The following is a 12,212-nucleotide window of genomic DNA, read 5'->3' as shown; positions in this document are numbered from 1 at the left end:
AGTCTTCCCAAGAAAGGGGATGGGAAGTAAGGCTGGCCTACTGGTGTGGACAGATTCCAGCAACATACATGACCTGGGGGCACAAAGATTGCCTCCTAAACAATGATGAGCACACAGCCACCTAATAGCTGGATCTGCTGAGACCATTCTGATTTCAAACACTCGGTCCCCTTGCCTTCCTAAGAACCCCTGTGTTTCTCAGACTGAAAACGTGTTCTGAATTTTGTTAAGTAAGTGCGGCCCCTGTGGAAATTCATCAAGAGTGGGAAAGAGCCAAAGTGGGAAGGAGCATGGGTTGATTGGCACAAAAGTAGGTCTGTTGATAAAGAATGGAAGTAAAGGGGACATCAGGTAGAAGCTTTTGCTGTGAGTCAGAAGGACAATTTAAAAGTCCCTAAAGAGGCGCACACCATCTGTGTTGCTGCCGTCCAGTTGGAAGGGAACCTCAGGTTCTTGCCTACTGGCCAGAGCCCTTCACAGAATGTCCCCCACCCCTGCCAAGCCCAGCTGCCCACCGCCCCTCCCCCTCTGCAGAATGCCTGGGGTCCTGTGTTCCAAACCTATTTACATTCAAATTTTCCCTGCTTCAGTTGGACTCAGGAGTATCTGCTGAGTCAGGTCACTCTCTAGGTCCCGCCCTTGACTTTTTTCATTGCGGAAGCTGCCAGACAGTGGTGGTCAGTACCCAGCCTGAGGGGATGGCTTCAAATGGAGGTGAACCTGTAGGGACTGGGGCATTATCTGAGTCTGCCATGCCTCAACTCCTTAGGAATTCAAATTTGAACTGCCCCTGGGGACAGCTGATAGGGCTGATGTCAAGGAGGGAGGGAGCACTGGATGTCCCCAAGGACATCACACCTGGGGATGGCCATGGCACCCTGAGTCTGTGGTTAGGGAGGACGGCTCCTTAGAGGTGGACCAAGATGGCTGGGGGAATACACCGTGTAGGGGAAAGGATGGAGTGGATGGATTGATGCTTTCTAGAGGGGGACAGATCACGTCATTGTGTTTGTAGGGAGTGGTGGGATCGTGTTGTGCTGGTGGCCCAGGGAGAATGACGGGCAAGCCTGAGCCCTGTGCTGTGTCTTCAGGCACCTGGAAGGTGCCCTTCCATAGTGTTTAGAGGGATTTGGACTGGAGTTTTCTAGTTCTTAGGGAGGAGTGGGGAGAAGTGGTCTCAGCCAGAAAACTGTTGGGTGGGTTGGCTGTGATAGAGCATGTAGTGACAGCCTCTGGATGGGCAAGGCTGGGGGCCACTGTAACTGCCACAGCCCAGAGCCTCTCAGCTCCCTCCCCAGAGCTGGCTTCTCCATCAGTTCAGGTAGCCGTTGGCTTTGATTTAACAGAGGTGGGGACAGATGGGGAAGTTCAGGCAACACAGGGCCTGGGCTTCCTGGGTTGTTCTGAATCGTTTGCCCTTTTGTGGAAGCTCAGGTCTTCAGACCCACTTCCTCTTGTCTGCTAGCTCGTGGCCTGTCCTCTGCACTTTGTGTTTGTGTGGAGATGAAGAATTTGCCCCATTCCACTTATACTACCTCATGAACAGGGGACAGGTGTGGATTCTTGCTGGTTCTCAGTGGAAGGGTCTGAAAAGGCTGGTTTCCTTTTCAGTAGAGGAAGGAGAGTAGCGCACAAATAGGAAGACACTCCTATTATTATTATTATTATTATTCAAATTAGGATGTGTGTCCTGACTGATGAGGTGCATGTGCTGTATCCCTTATTCCCCTTGACTAGAGACTGCATGAGGTCCTAGTGAACAGGGATGAGTTCCAGACAACTTTGCCTCACCTGGCCTGTGGCCCAAGAACCCCTGGTTCTTGGTTGGTCACTATGTTCAGTTATTGGGAGCTCAAAGGAGCAGGACCAGAGATGGGCTCCTTGTCCCACTACCTATTGTAACATGACCAGCAGCTGTGAAAATCCCTAGACACCTCCCCTGATAGCCCTGCTGCTGATCATTTGCTGGCTGTGTTCTAATCATGTGCAGCTGTTGCTGGCTACACAATGACAATATCTCAGGGGACTCCACCACTGCTTCTCAGATCTGCTCCCTGGGAACGGAGCTTCCTGAGTGGCAGCTGGGACCACTGAGCACTGAGGAATGGGTGGCCTGAATCTGACCCCTATTTAACACTTGTGTGGGTGGTGCCAGGACAATCACTTGCATGCTGGGCGTGATGCATTATGGATTATCTTCAGGGTTCCTAGGGCGCTGGCTTGGGTGAGTTTCCATCCAGTGGTTTTCTTTTTTTTTTGAGATGGAGTCTCACTCTGTCACCTGGGCTGGAATGAAGTGCCACGATCTCGGCTCACTGCAGCCTCTGCCTCCTGGGTTCAAGCAATTCTTCTGTCTCAGCTTCCTGAGTAGCTGGGATTACAGGCATGCACCATCAGCTAATTTTTGTATTTTAGTAGAGATAGGGTTTCACCACGTTGGCCAGACTGGTCTTGAACTCCTGACCTCAGGTGGTCCACCTGCCTCGGCCTCCCAAAGTGCTGGGATTACAGGCAGGAACCAGCACGCCTGGCCTATCCAGTGGTTTTCTTTTGTTGTGTTGAGCTAGGAAAGAAAGGGGTTTACAAGAGCTTCAGGAAAAGGAAGACTGAAGACGAGATGGGGCCATAATATTCGGAAACTTCTGGCCTCCTGTCGGCCTTCTGAGTGCTGAGCACTGCCCTGGGTTAGGCCCCTCACCTCCTGCTGAGCACGCTGAGAGGCACCAAGCCACTGAGAGACTCATCCCTGACCCATGGCATGGGAGATGCCTGTGAGGCTGGTGCAGGCTGCCAGGGACACCCGAGGGAGACCCTCAGAGACAGCAAAGTCTCGGCTGTTTCTTCTTGGCAGACAAAGGTCAGGGAGTCTTGGTGACCGGGGCCAGGCTGTCTAGTGGAGCGACTCTCCCATGGAGGAACAGAGCATCCGATGCACCCTCAGGGACACTTGCAAGCTGCATAGTTTCCCTGTCACACGCCCTCAGCTCTTGGGATTCCTTCTGATTCCCCAGTGACTAGTGCGGAGGTGGAGACCCCATCTCATTCATCTCTTTCCTTTGTCTCCACAGCATGCCCAGTGCTGGGACCGGGCATGACCATGAACCCTGGCACCTCCCTGTCTGTGTTCACGGCTCTGCCCTTCGCCACACCCGCTCCCAGCCCAGCACATGGGCTGCCCCTTGTGACTGCAGCGGTTCCTCCAGGCAGCCCTCTGGTGCTGTCTACCTTCCCCGGCACACCTCTGGTGGCAGGACAGGATGGCCGTGGCCCCCGTGGGGCCGGGGCTTCCAACGTCTTTGTCCAGATGAGGACAGAAGTGGGGCCTGTGAAGGCCCCTCAGGCACAGACCTTGGTCCTAACTCAGGCCCCCCTCATCTGGCAGGCTCCAGGCGCCCTCTGCCGAGGTGTCGTGTGTCCACCTCCCCTACTCCTGGCAGCTGCTCCTGGGGTGCCCGTTACATCTGCCCAGGTGGTTGGTGGCACCCAGGCCTGTGAGGGAGGCTGGTCCCATGGCCTTCCTCTTGCACCACCACCGGCTGCCCAGGTGGCCCCCATCGTGTCCCCAGGGAATGCTGGGCCATGGCCACAAGGGGCTCATGGAGAGGGCAGCCTGGCTCCCTCCCAGGCCAGGGCGCCGCCAGACGACCCCTGTAACCCCAAGAGTGTCTATGAGAACTTCCGACTCTGGCAGCACTACAAGCCTCTGGCCTGGAGGCACCTTCCCCAGAGTCCTGACACTGAAGCGCTTTCCTGCTTCCTAATGTGAGTGTCCTCGGGGCATCGGAGCTTGTCCTGCAGCTCACATGTAAAGAGGCTGCTGGATGGACAGGAGGTCAGGCTGTTCAGGGTAGCTTGCAGGGCGGTTGTGAGGGTGATGGGTTGCACTATGGGGAGGTACATTTTCAGCAACATTAATCTGGCTGCGGCTCAGGACAGACTGTCAGGGGCCTCATGTCAACTGCCTGTCACTGTCCTGTGAGTCCAGCCAATCCTTGCTTTTTTTTTTTTGAGACGGACTTTCGCTCTTGTTGCCCAGGCTGGAGTGCAATGGCGCACTCTCAGCTCATCACAACCTCCGCCTCCCAGGTTCAAGTGATTCTGCTGCCTCAGCTTCCTGAGTAGTTGGGATTACAGGCATGTGCCACCATGCCTGGCTAATTTTTTATTAGTAGGGATGGGGTTTCTCCATGTTGGTCAGGCTGGTCTCGAACTCCTGACCTCAGGTGATCTGCCTGCCTCAGCCTCTCAAAGTGCTGAGATTACAGGCATGAGCCATCGTGCCCGGCCCCAATATTACTTTCTTTTCTTTTCTTTCTTTCTTTTTTTTTTTTTTTGAGATGGAGTCTCACTCTGTCGCCCAGGCTGGAGTGCAGTGGCGCGATCTTGGCTCACTGCAAGCTCTACCTCCCAGGTTCACACCATTCTCCTGCCTCAGCCTCCCGAGTAGCTGGGACTACAGGTGCCCGCCACCATGCCCGGCTAATTTTTTTGTATTTTTAGTAGAGACAGGGTTTCACTGTGTTAGCCAGGATGCTCTCAATCTCCTGACCTGGTGATCCGCCCACCTCGGCCTCCCAAAGTGCTGGGATTACAGGCATGAGCCACCGCTCCCGGCTTTTACTTTCAATAATTTTCACAACAATGTTTACAGAAGACCCAGGTCAGAGAGGGTTCTTGGTGAGACGTGAGCCACAGTTTGGCTTTAGATCTTTTTTGTTTGTTTGTTTGAGATGGAGTCTCACACTGTCACCCAGGCTGGAGTGCAATGGTGCAATCTTGGCTCACCGCAACCTCTGCCTCCTGGGTTCAAGCGATTCTCCTGCCTCAGCCTCCCGAGTACGTGGGATTACAGGCACCCGCCACCATGCCTGGCTAATTTTTTATACTTTTTAGTAGAGACAGGGTTTCACTATGTTGAGCAGGCTGGTCTTGAACTCCTGACCTTGTGATCCACCCGCCTCAGCCTCCCAAAGTGCTGGGATTGCAGGCGTGAGCCACCGCACCCACCCTGGGTTTAGGTCTTTGAGTGTACACCCCAGTGCCTTCCCTCGAACTGAGTGTCGATGGCCAGGGGCACATCATATGGGGCTGGGGGAAGGGCCCATCAGGAACCTGGCACACACCCACACTGTTCTGCTGAGGTCCAGTTAGCACAATGGTGGTGGAGCCTGCACAGGGGGATGGTCTTGGGCCCTGCACTAGGGTCGATGCTGGGCAGGTATTTGCATCTTCACCCTCAATCCCCCCTAGAAAAAAGGACAATGGTGCTTCATTCAGAGGATGGCAAAGACATGACTTGAGCTCACATATGACATGTGTAGCACAGTACCTGGCACATTCTATGACACATTACATGACAGCAATTACGATTACTGTCCCCATTACTGTCATTATCAGGACTAGGCCATCTAAGAGAGCGCTCCCCAAAGCCACAGGCTCCAGTGATAGCTCTGAGTGCACCATGAGCCCAGCAGCCCAGAGCCGTGGAATGTGGTGACTCTGAGGCAGCAACGTCAGCATCTGGGAGAGTTTGTGGTTTCATTCCCAGTCCCTGCCTCTCTCCACCCTGCGGCACCTCTGTGACCCTGTGTTTCCCGCTGATGAGCAAACAGGAGCTTGAGCACATCCACCGTGCAACACACTGGCCACTCCCCTAGGGAAGTCCCCTGCCTGGGTTGTAGGTGGAAGGCGGCCCCATCTTCCTCCTCAACAATCTCGCTGCCCCCACACCCTGGAACTGGTTGCATCCCCCCTTGGAGTGGAGCCCTGGTGCACTGGGGACTCTGATTCTCATAGCGGAGCCGCCCCAGGCTCACAGGGTCTGCATGCATTGAGCTTGGACACCGCTGTCCTTTGGTTCTGGACGTGTGCTCCTGCTCCTCAAGCTCCAGGACCCTGAGGCTGTGTCCCCAGGGGCTGCCTTGCTCCAGAGTCCCCAGGAAGCTGGTTAAATGCTCAGTCCTGGGGCCCTGGAACCTGCACTTTAACCCTCGCTCCCAGGTCATTCTGTGTGCATGGGGTCTCAGTCAGCTCAGGCTCTGCCATATCAAATCCCATAGACTGGATGCTTTATCAAGACACATTCATGTTTCCCAGTTCCAGAGGCCAGAAGTCCCAGATCAAGGTGACAGCAGATTGGGTGTCTGGTCAGGGCCCTCTTCCTGGCTGGAGAGAGCTGCCTCTGGCTGTGTCCTCTTGTGGCTGAGAGGAAGAGCCCTGGTGTCTCCTCCTGCCCTTATCAGGGCTCAGATTCCATGACTGGGACCCACGCTCATAACCTGCTCTAACCCTGATTGCCTCCAAATACCGAAACACTGGCACTGAGGGCTTCAGCACAGGAATGTTGGGGACACACATGTTCCACCCACAGTACTGAGTTCACTTGTCAACATCATAACACCGAGGACTCAGGCAGTCGGAGAGGCCACTCAGTAGCTTGTGTTGATGTTTGATCTTGGGAGCGTGTCCTGGGCCTGAGGAGCCCACATGGGGGAGAACAGGACAAGGACAGGTGGCAGGACAGGTCTGGGGAGGACAGAGGCTGGGTGTTGGGACCAGGTGGGCTCAGGATGGAGGGTGGGCTTATAGACTGGGACTGACTGCACTGGTTTACAGCCCAGTTCTCCGATCCCTGACCCGGTAGTAGCCCACCATGACACTGAAGGAAGGACTGTGGCAGGCCATGCAAGAATGGCAGCACACGAGCAACTTTGACCGGATGATCTTCTAAGAGATGGCGGAAAAGTGAGTCTGGGGTCATGGGGGACAGGGCCCCTGTGGCAGGGTAAGAGTGGGTGACAGAGGCCCAGTGGCCGTGGTGGCTTCTCAGCCTGGAGCATGAGGAGGGTGTGGACAAACACAGGACGCCCTGGGCCCCTGGCTCCCACAGGAAGCTGCTCCTGCCACCTAGGGTGCTCTGGGGTCTCTGTCCTGCCCTCTTGGGAAGCACCAAGAGGTGCTTGGCCTGGGGCCAACCCTGCCTTAACACTGGAGGTCATGGTGGGAGCAGCCAGAATCGCAGCCCAAAGGGGGTCACCTCCAGCTGTGGGGATTGGGAGAAGGGGTGCTATTGACTATAGACAGAGTGGGGGGCAGGCTCCTCACAGCAGTGGCCAGAAGTCGGTTTTCTCCCATCCCAGCCTGGCCAGGGAGTTGGGTCAGGGGAGACCTGCACCCGGGACAACATGAGACCCCTCTCTGGCCTGACTGCCTTTGCTCCTGGGCAGTCCCCTCCATGAAGACAGACAGCAGCCTCAGGGGAAAGGGGCCCTGTCCTCTGGGCTCAGCTTTTGCTTCCTCCTGACCAGGGGTCTCCCCGGCTTCGTGCTCCCGGGTTACCCTTCAGGGGCCCATAGTTCCAGCCTCAGGACTCCTGCATCTGGGCATCATCCCTGATGCCTTCTGCCATCAACCCCACCCCTGGACAGCTGAAACCTGGAGGAGGGGTCCCCGGGACCCTCCTGGACCTCGTGGCCTTGACTTGAATCAGGAAGCCCCGTTGACGCCATGGGCTCTGCAGGGGCCGAGTGAGGGAGGGTGAGCCCAGAACTGTGGTTCTGTTCTGGGAGCAGCTCCCTCCTGGGACTGGGAGACTGGACCCAGTGAGGGCCTGGACAGCCCACCCGAGGCACTCCTTCCCATCCCTACCATTGGCCACTGCCTGGTCCTGGGGGTAGGGGGCCTGGACCTTCTCAGCATGGCCTGGGCCTCCTTCACCCCCAGGTTCCTGGAGTTTGAGGCTGAGGAGGTGATGCAGATTCAGAAGTCGCAGTGGATGAAGGGGCCCCAGTGCCTGCCTCCTCCAGCCCCGCCGAGGCTTGAACCTCAAGGACTCCCTGCCCCTGAGGTGGTCAAGCAGCCAGGTACAGCTTCCCACATTCCCACAAGAGCCATGGCAAAGGCCAAAGGGGCCAAGGGAGGCCACTGTCCCCACACCCCATGCTTCCCTTCAAGAGGGGGATTTGCTCCCTCCAACAGGATGGCTTCTGGGAGCATATGTTGGGTATTGACTGGGACAAGGTTCCTACTTGCTCTGTCCCCTCGCCCGTCCAAAACTCCACATATGCTCTGCCCAGGAAGCAGGGATGAGCGGGGAGAGTACCTGGCATTATCAGTGGCTCCAAACTTCCTCCCAAGCGATGCTGTCCCAGATGTGCCCCTCCTGCAGCGTCTCCTCCGGGGGTGCTGTGGTTTAGGTGGTCCTGACCCAGTTGGGACCCACTTCACATCCCCAAGCCCTGCCCTCCCCTGTGTGGTGCAAGCAGGAGCAGCTGCCCTCACCATGCCCAGCCTCCTCCCTCTCTGCCTCAGTGCACCTTCCCAGCAAGGCCGGCCCCGAGGCCCCGACTGCCTGCCACCACCCAGGCCCCAGAGGCCAGAGGAGACCAAGGCCCACCTGCCACCACCCAGGCCCCAGAGGCCAGAGGAGACCAAGGCCCACCTGCCACCACCCAGGCCCCAGAGGCCAGCAGAGACCAGGGTCCCTGAGGAGATCCCCCCAGAAGTGGTGCAGGAGTATGTGGACATCATGGAGCAGCTGCTGGGGTCTCACCTTGGGGCCACAGGGGAGCCTGAGGGACAATGGGAAGAGGGCAAAGTAGGGCAGCCGCAGGAAGAGGATGGGATGACCCCAGACCCAGGCCTCCTGAGCTACATCGACAAGCTGTGTTCCCACGAAGACTTTGTCACTAAGGTGGGCTTGCCTGGAGTGCTGGGGTCTGTAGGATTCAGGGGGGTGGCACTCCCAGGCCCTTGGAATTAAGCTCTGTTCCTTAGCTACTCAGCAGGGGGCGGGTGGGTGTGTTTCTGTAGATTTGAGTGTCTGTGTATGTGATTGTGTGTGTCTATGTGTTGCTGTGTGTTTGTGTCTGTGATTTGTTACTGTGTGTCTGTGTGGGTGTGAATGTGTATGTTACTTGTGTCTGTGTCTTTTCCTGTGTCATATATGGATCTGTTTGTGTGTCTGTGTGTGGTTTGTGTGTCTCTGTCTGTATGTGTGTATGCTACCAGGTCTGTGGTCTGTGTGTGTAGCTGGTGGTCGCCATGATGTGAAACAGCCCCAGGAGGGTGGGGACGGGGCCCTCCCCGTTTTCTGCCTCTCCTCTGGGTGTCCTTGGCTCCAGGTTACTCCCTGCCCAGGAAGCTCATGCCTTCTTCCTTCTGTTTCCAGGTGGAGGCCGTCATTCACCCCCGATTCCTGGAAGAATTGCTTCCCCAGATCCACAGATGGATTTCTTGGCCCTAAGCCATGAGCTGGAGCAGGAGGAAGGACTCACCCTTGCCCAGGTAGAGCAGCGGAGGGAGGGGAACCCAGGTACCCCAAGGGCAGGAGGGACCCGGCACACAAGGCCCACCCGATTGTCTAACCCCACCCTGCTGGGGATGCTCAGCTTCTTGGGGAGCCACTCTGGGGTGGGAAGATGCAGGTTCAGAGGGAGTAGGATGGAGAGGAGCCAGGGAGGAGAGTCAGGATGCAAGCTGCAGTGAGGCCTAACGGGATGCCCAGCAGAGCCACACCCTCTCCCTTTGACATGAAGCCCAGCTGCCTCAGGCTTCCCTGCCTCCAGCCCAAGTGCCCTGGTCTCCACCATCCTGGGCCCTGCTCACACCTGGGGCAGCGCCAGTAAGTGCCCCCTTTCCTCCCACAGCTAGTGGAGAGAAGCGCCTCCTACCCTTGAAGGAGAAACCGCGTGCGAGGGCAGCCCCTAGTCATGGCACGGCCCAGATAGACTCAAGTCCAAGTTTGCAGCTGGCCAAGGAGCAGAGAGAGACGTCCCTGACCCCCCACAAAGGGTCAGCGTGGAAACCTCCCCACCCCAGACGGCTGCCCGGGACCCTCAGCGACAGGGCAGAGTGCGCACTGGCATGGCCTGGTCCAAAGACTGTGCTTTTGGGATATCAGGATTCCCCCGGGCTGAGGGCTGCCCGGCCAACCTCTCCTCCCCAGAACCACAGACCCACCTGCCCCAGCCTGGGGACCGAGGACACCTTGGATCTCCCTGGAGGGTCTCCTGTCAGGGAGTCACGCAGGCTGGCTAATGCGTCAAGTGAGGAGAGGGAACTCCCTGGCATGGTCTATGTCGTGGGTTCCCACCATAGGCTGCGGCCCTGGAGGCTGTCCCAGAGCCATGTCCCTTCCTTGGGCCTTCCCAGCCCAGGAGGGCGAGGACCCCAGGGAGTTCTTCAGTCTCCATCTGGTCAGAGAAGAGGCCTCAGCCCAGCACCATCTCCTGCCACCAAGTCCAAGAAGCGACCTCTCTTTGGAAGCCTATCCCCTGCTGAAAAGACGCCCAACCCAGGGCCTGGGCTCAGGGTCTCTGGGGAGCAATCCTTGGCTTGGGGGCTGGGTGGACCCTCACAGTCTCAAAAGAGAAAGGGTGACCCCTTGGTCTCCAGGAGGAAGAAGAAGCGGCACCGTAGCCAGTAGGGGCCACCATGGGGCAGGCTCTCTGGTGCCAATCCCCAAGGGTGAGGCTCTGAACTCTCGGACCCTCATGGCACCCAAAGCAAAGGCTGCTTCTCCTCCAGTGCTGATCTTGCTGGGCCTTAGCTTTGGAGGGTAGGGGAGGGAGGGGAGGGAGAGGGTGGCTGAATGGGGAGGGCGAGAAGTGAGGGCCTGGGGGGTGGGAAGTAGTGCCTTGGGGGCCTTGTGTGTAAATGTGAATAAATGTAGTTGTGTTGGAAAATGCTCTCGGGGCTGCTCCCTCTGCCCTCGGTGCTGTGCTGCTCCGTGGAGGGTGTCTGTGAGGGAGGGCTGAGGAACTGGGAGAGGCCAGGCACTGGGAACCCACAGGGGCCAGCTCTACTCTTTCCTCCTAGTATAGGGGGACCCTTCAGATGCTCCGGGGACTGACAGATGCTGAGGAAGCCCTGATCCCTCCCACCACCCACTCACAAGGCCCCGCCTGCTTTAGGGAGGCTTCTCGGTGCCTCCCATTGTTATCAGTATTCCTGGAAAATCCTGGGATGGAGAGAGCTGGCTGGCTTTTGTTCTACTCGGTGGGAGCTGCGGAGAAGGCAGCCGCCTGCAACATGGACCTGGAGATAGGTGGCCGCTCCTGCTTAACCCTCATCAAGAGGAGTGCAGGCACTGGGCTGAGGGGAGACACTGAGGTGACCGTCCACATGGGTGTGTTTGGGATATGACGAGGGGCGCGGAGCAGGGGAAGTCCCTCTGCCTGTTTCTGGGCAGGAGAGAGTCTTGTCCAACTGGCTGAAGCAGATGCTTCTTGCTGTGGCCACAGAGAATGGCCTCAGGGGCCCTCGGGGTCCTGCATGGAGCCCCCCCACACCTATGATTCCTCCTCCACACCATGGTGGGTGTGTCTGCTGGTCACAGGGCCAGGGGGAGCTGGGGCCCAGGCCAAGAGGGGCTGAGGGTCAGTCACCCTTCTGCCAGGCACAGACCCCAAGGGCAGAGCAGGGGCTGCCTGGGATGTGGCACTGGCTGTCTGAGAAGTGCCCTGAGAGTTGGCGGCCAGGTGTTCACTGAAGGGAGACTTCCGGAGTCTATAAGTGAGATGAGGACTGCATCAGGACAGGGACTGAGGCTGGGGAGGACGCTCTGCTCTTTCTCAGGTTGTCCAGTCCTCCTCATCTCTGCTGAACTCCCCTCACCTCATGTGGCTGACCTCTGCCCCCCTTACCCCTAACCCACCTCTCAGAATCTCAGATCCCAGCATGGACAGGACCTGGCACCTGCCCTGGTTCCCTCCTGGCCAACACCTTCTTCTCCACAGTCTGAGTTCTGATTCCTCCCCAGGGCCTTTGTTGGCTCAGGACTGCTGTGACTGCCAGAGCACTGGTCCCAGCACTGCCTGCATGCAGAGCTGTGGTCATGGTGCTGGGAGCTGGCCCAGCAGCAGAGGCTGATGGGGCAAAGCTGTCTGGTATATGGCGGCCTGGCCCCTCTGCCAAGTGACAAAGGGAGCCATGTTTGGGTTCTCTCCGGCCCCATCCACCCACGGAACACAGCAGCTGGACAGATGCCTCTCTGCCCCGTCCCTTCTGCTGGACGAGGGCAGTGTCGGAGGCCTGCTGCCCTCTTTGGCCTTTGGGAAGGAGAGTTTATTTTGGCAGGGCTTCCCCAGCTCAGTGCACATCAGGCCCTCAGGGAAAATGTGGGGAGAGAAGAGTCACTGGTGGGTGATGTGGGCAGCTCCCGTGACTCCTCTACATTCAGGGCCATCCTCAGGAGACAAGGTAACACCTCC

The 12,212-nt window shown here is 57.5% G+C and overlaps 1 protein-coding gene across 1 annotated transcript; it reads left to right on the top strand.

Annotated features, from left to right (window-relative positions):
- Positions 1 to 596: 596 nt before the first annotated feature.
- On the top strand, positions 597 to 10,539 carry NUTM2F (NUT family member 2F). Its single transcript, XM_032164571.2, is given in 11 exon segments — positions 597 to 714; positions 3,069 to 3,762; positions 6,616 to 6,744; positions 7,723 to 7,862; positions 8,311 to 8,343; positions 8,346 to 8,692; positions 9,170 to 9,206; positions 9,209 to 9,313; positions 9,657 to 9,731; positions 9,734 to 9,881; positions 9,883 to 10,539. Coding segments are annotated over 11 exon segments (2,268 nt in total). The 5' UTR covers positions 597 to 698; the 3' UTR covers positions 10,427 to 10,539.
- The last annotated feature ends 1,673 nt before the right edge of the window (positions 10,540 to 12,212 follow it).

This window comes from Hylobates moloch, unplaced genomic scaffold, assembly GCF_009828535.3.
Source record: "Hylobates moloch isolate HMO894 unplaced genomic scaffold, HMol_V3 SCAFFOLD_10, whole genome shotgun sequence".
NCBI lineage: Eukaryota > Metazoa > Chordata > Mammalia > Primates > Hylobatidae > Hylobates > Hylobates moloch.
This window is presented reverse-complemented; position numbering and strand designations above follow the sequence as displayed.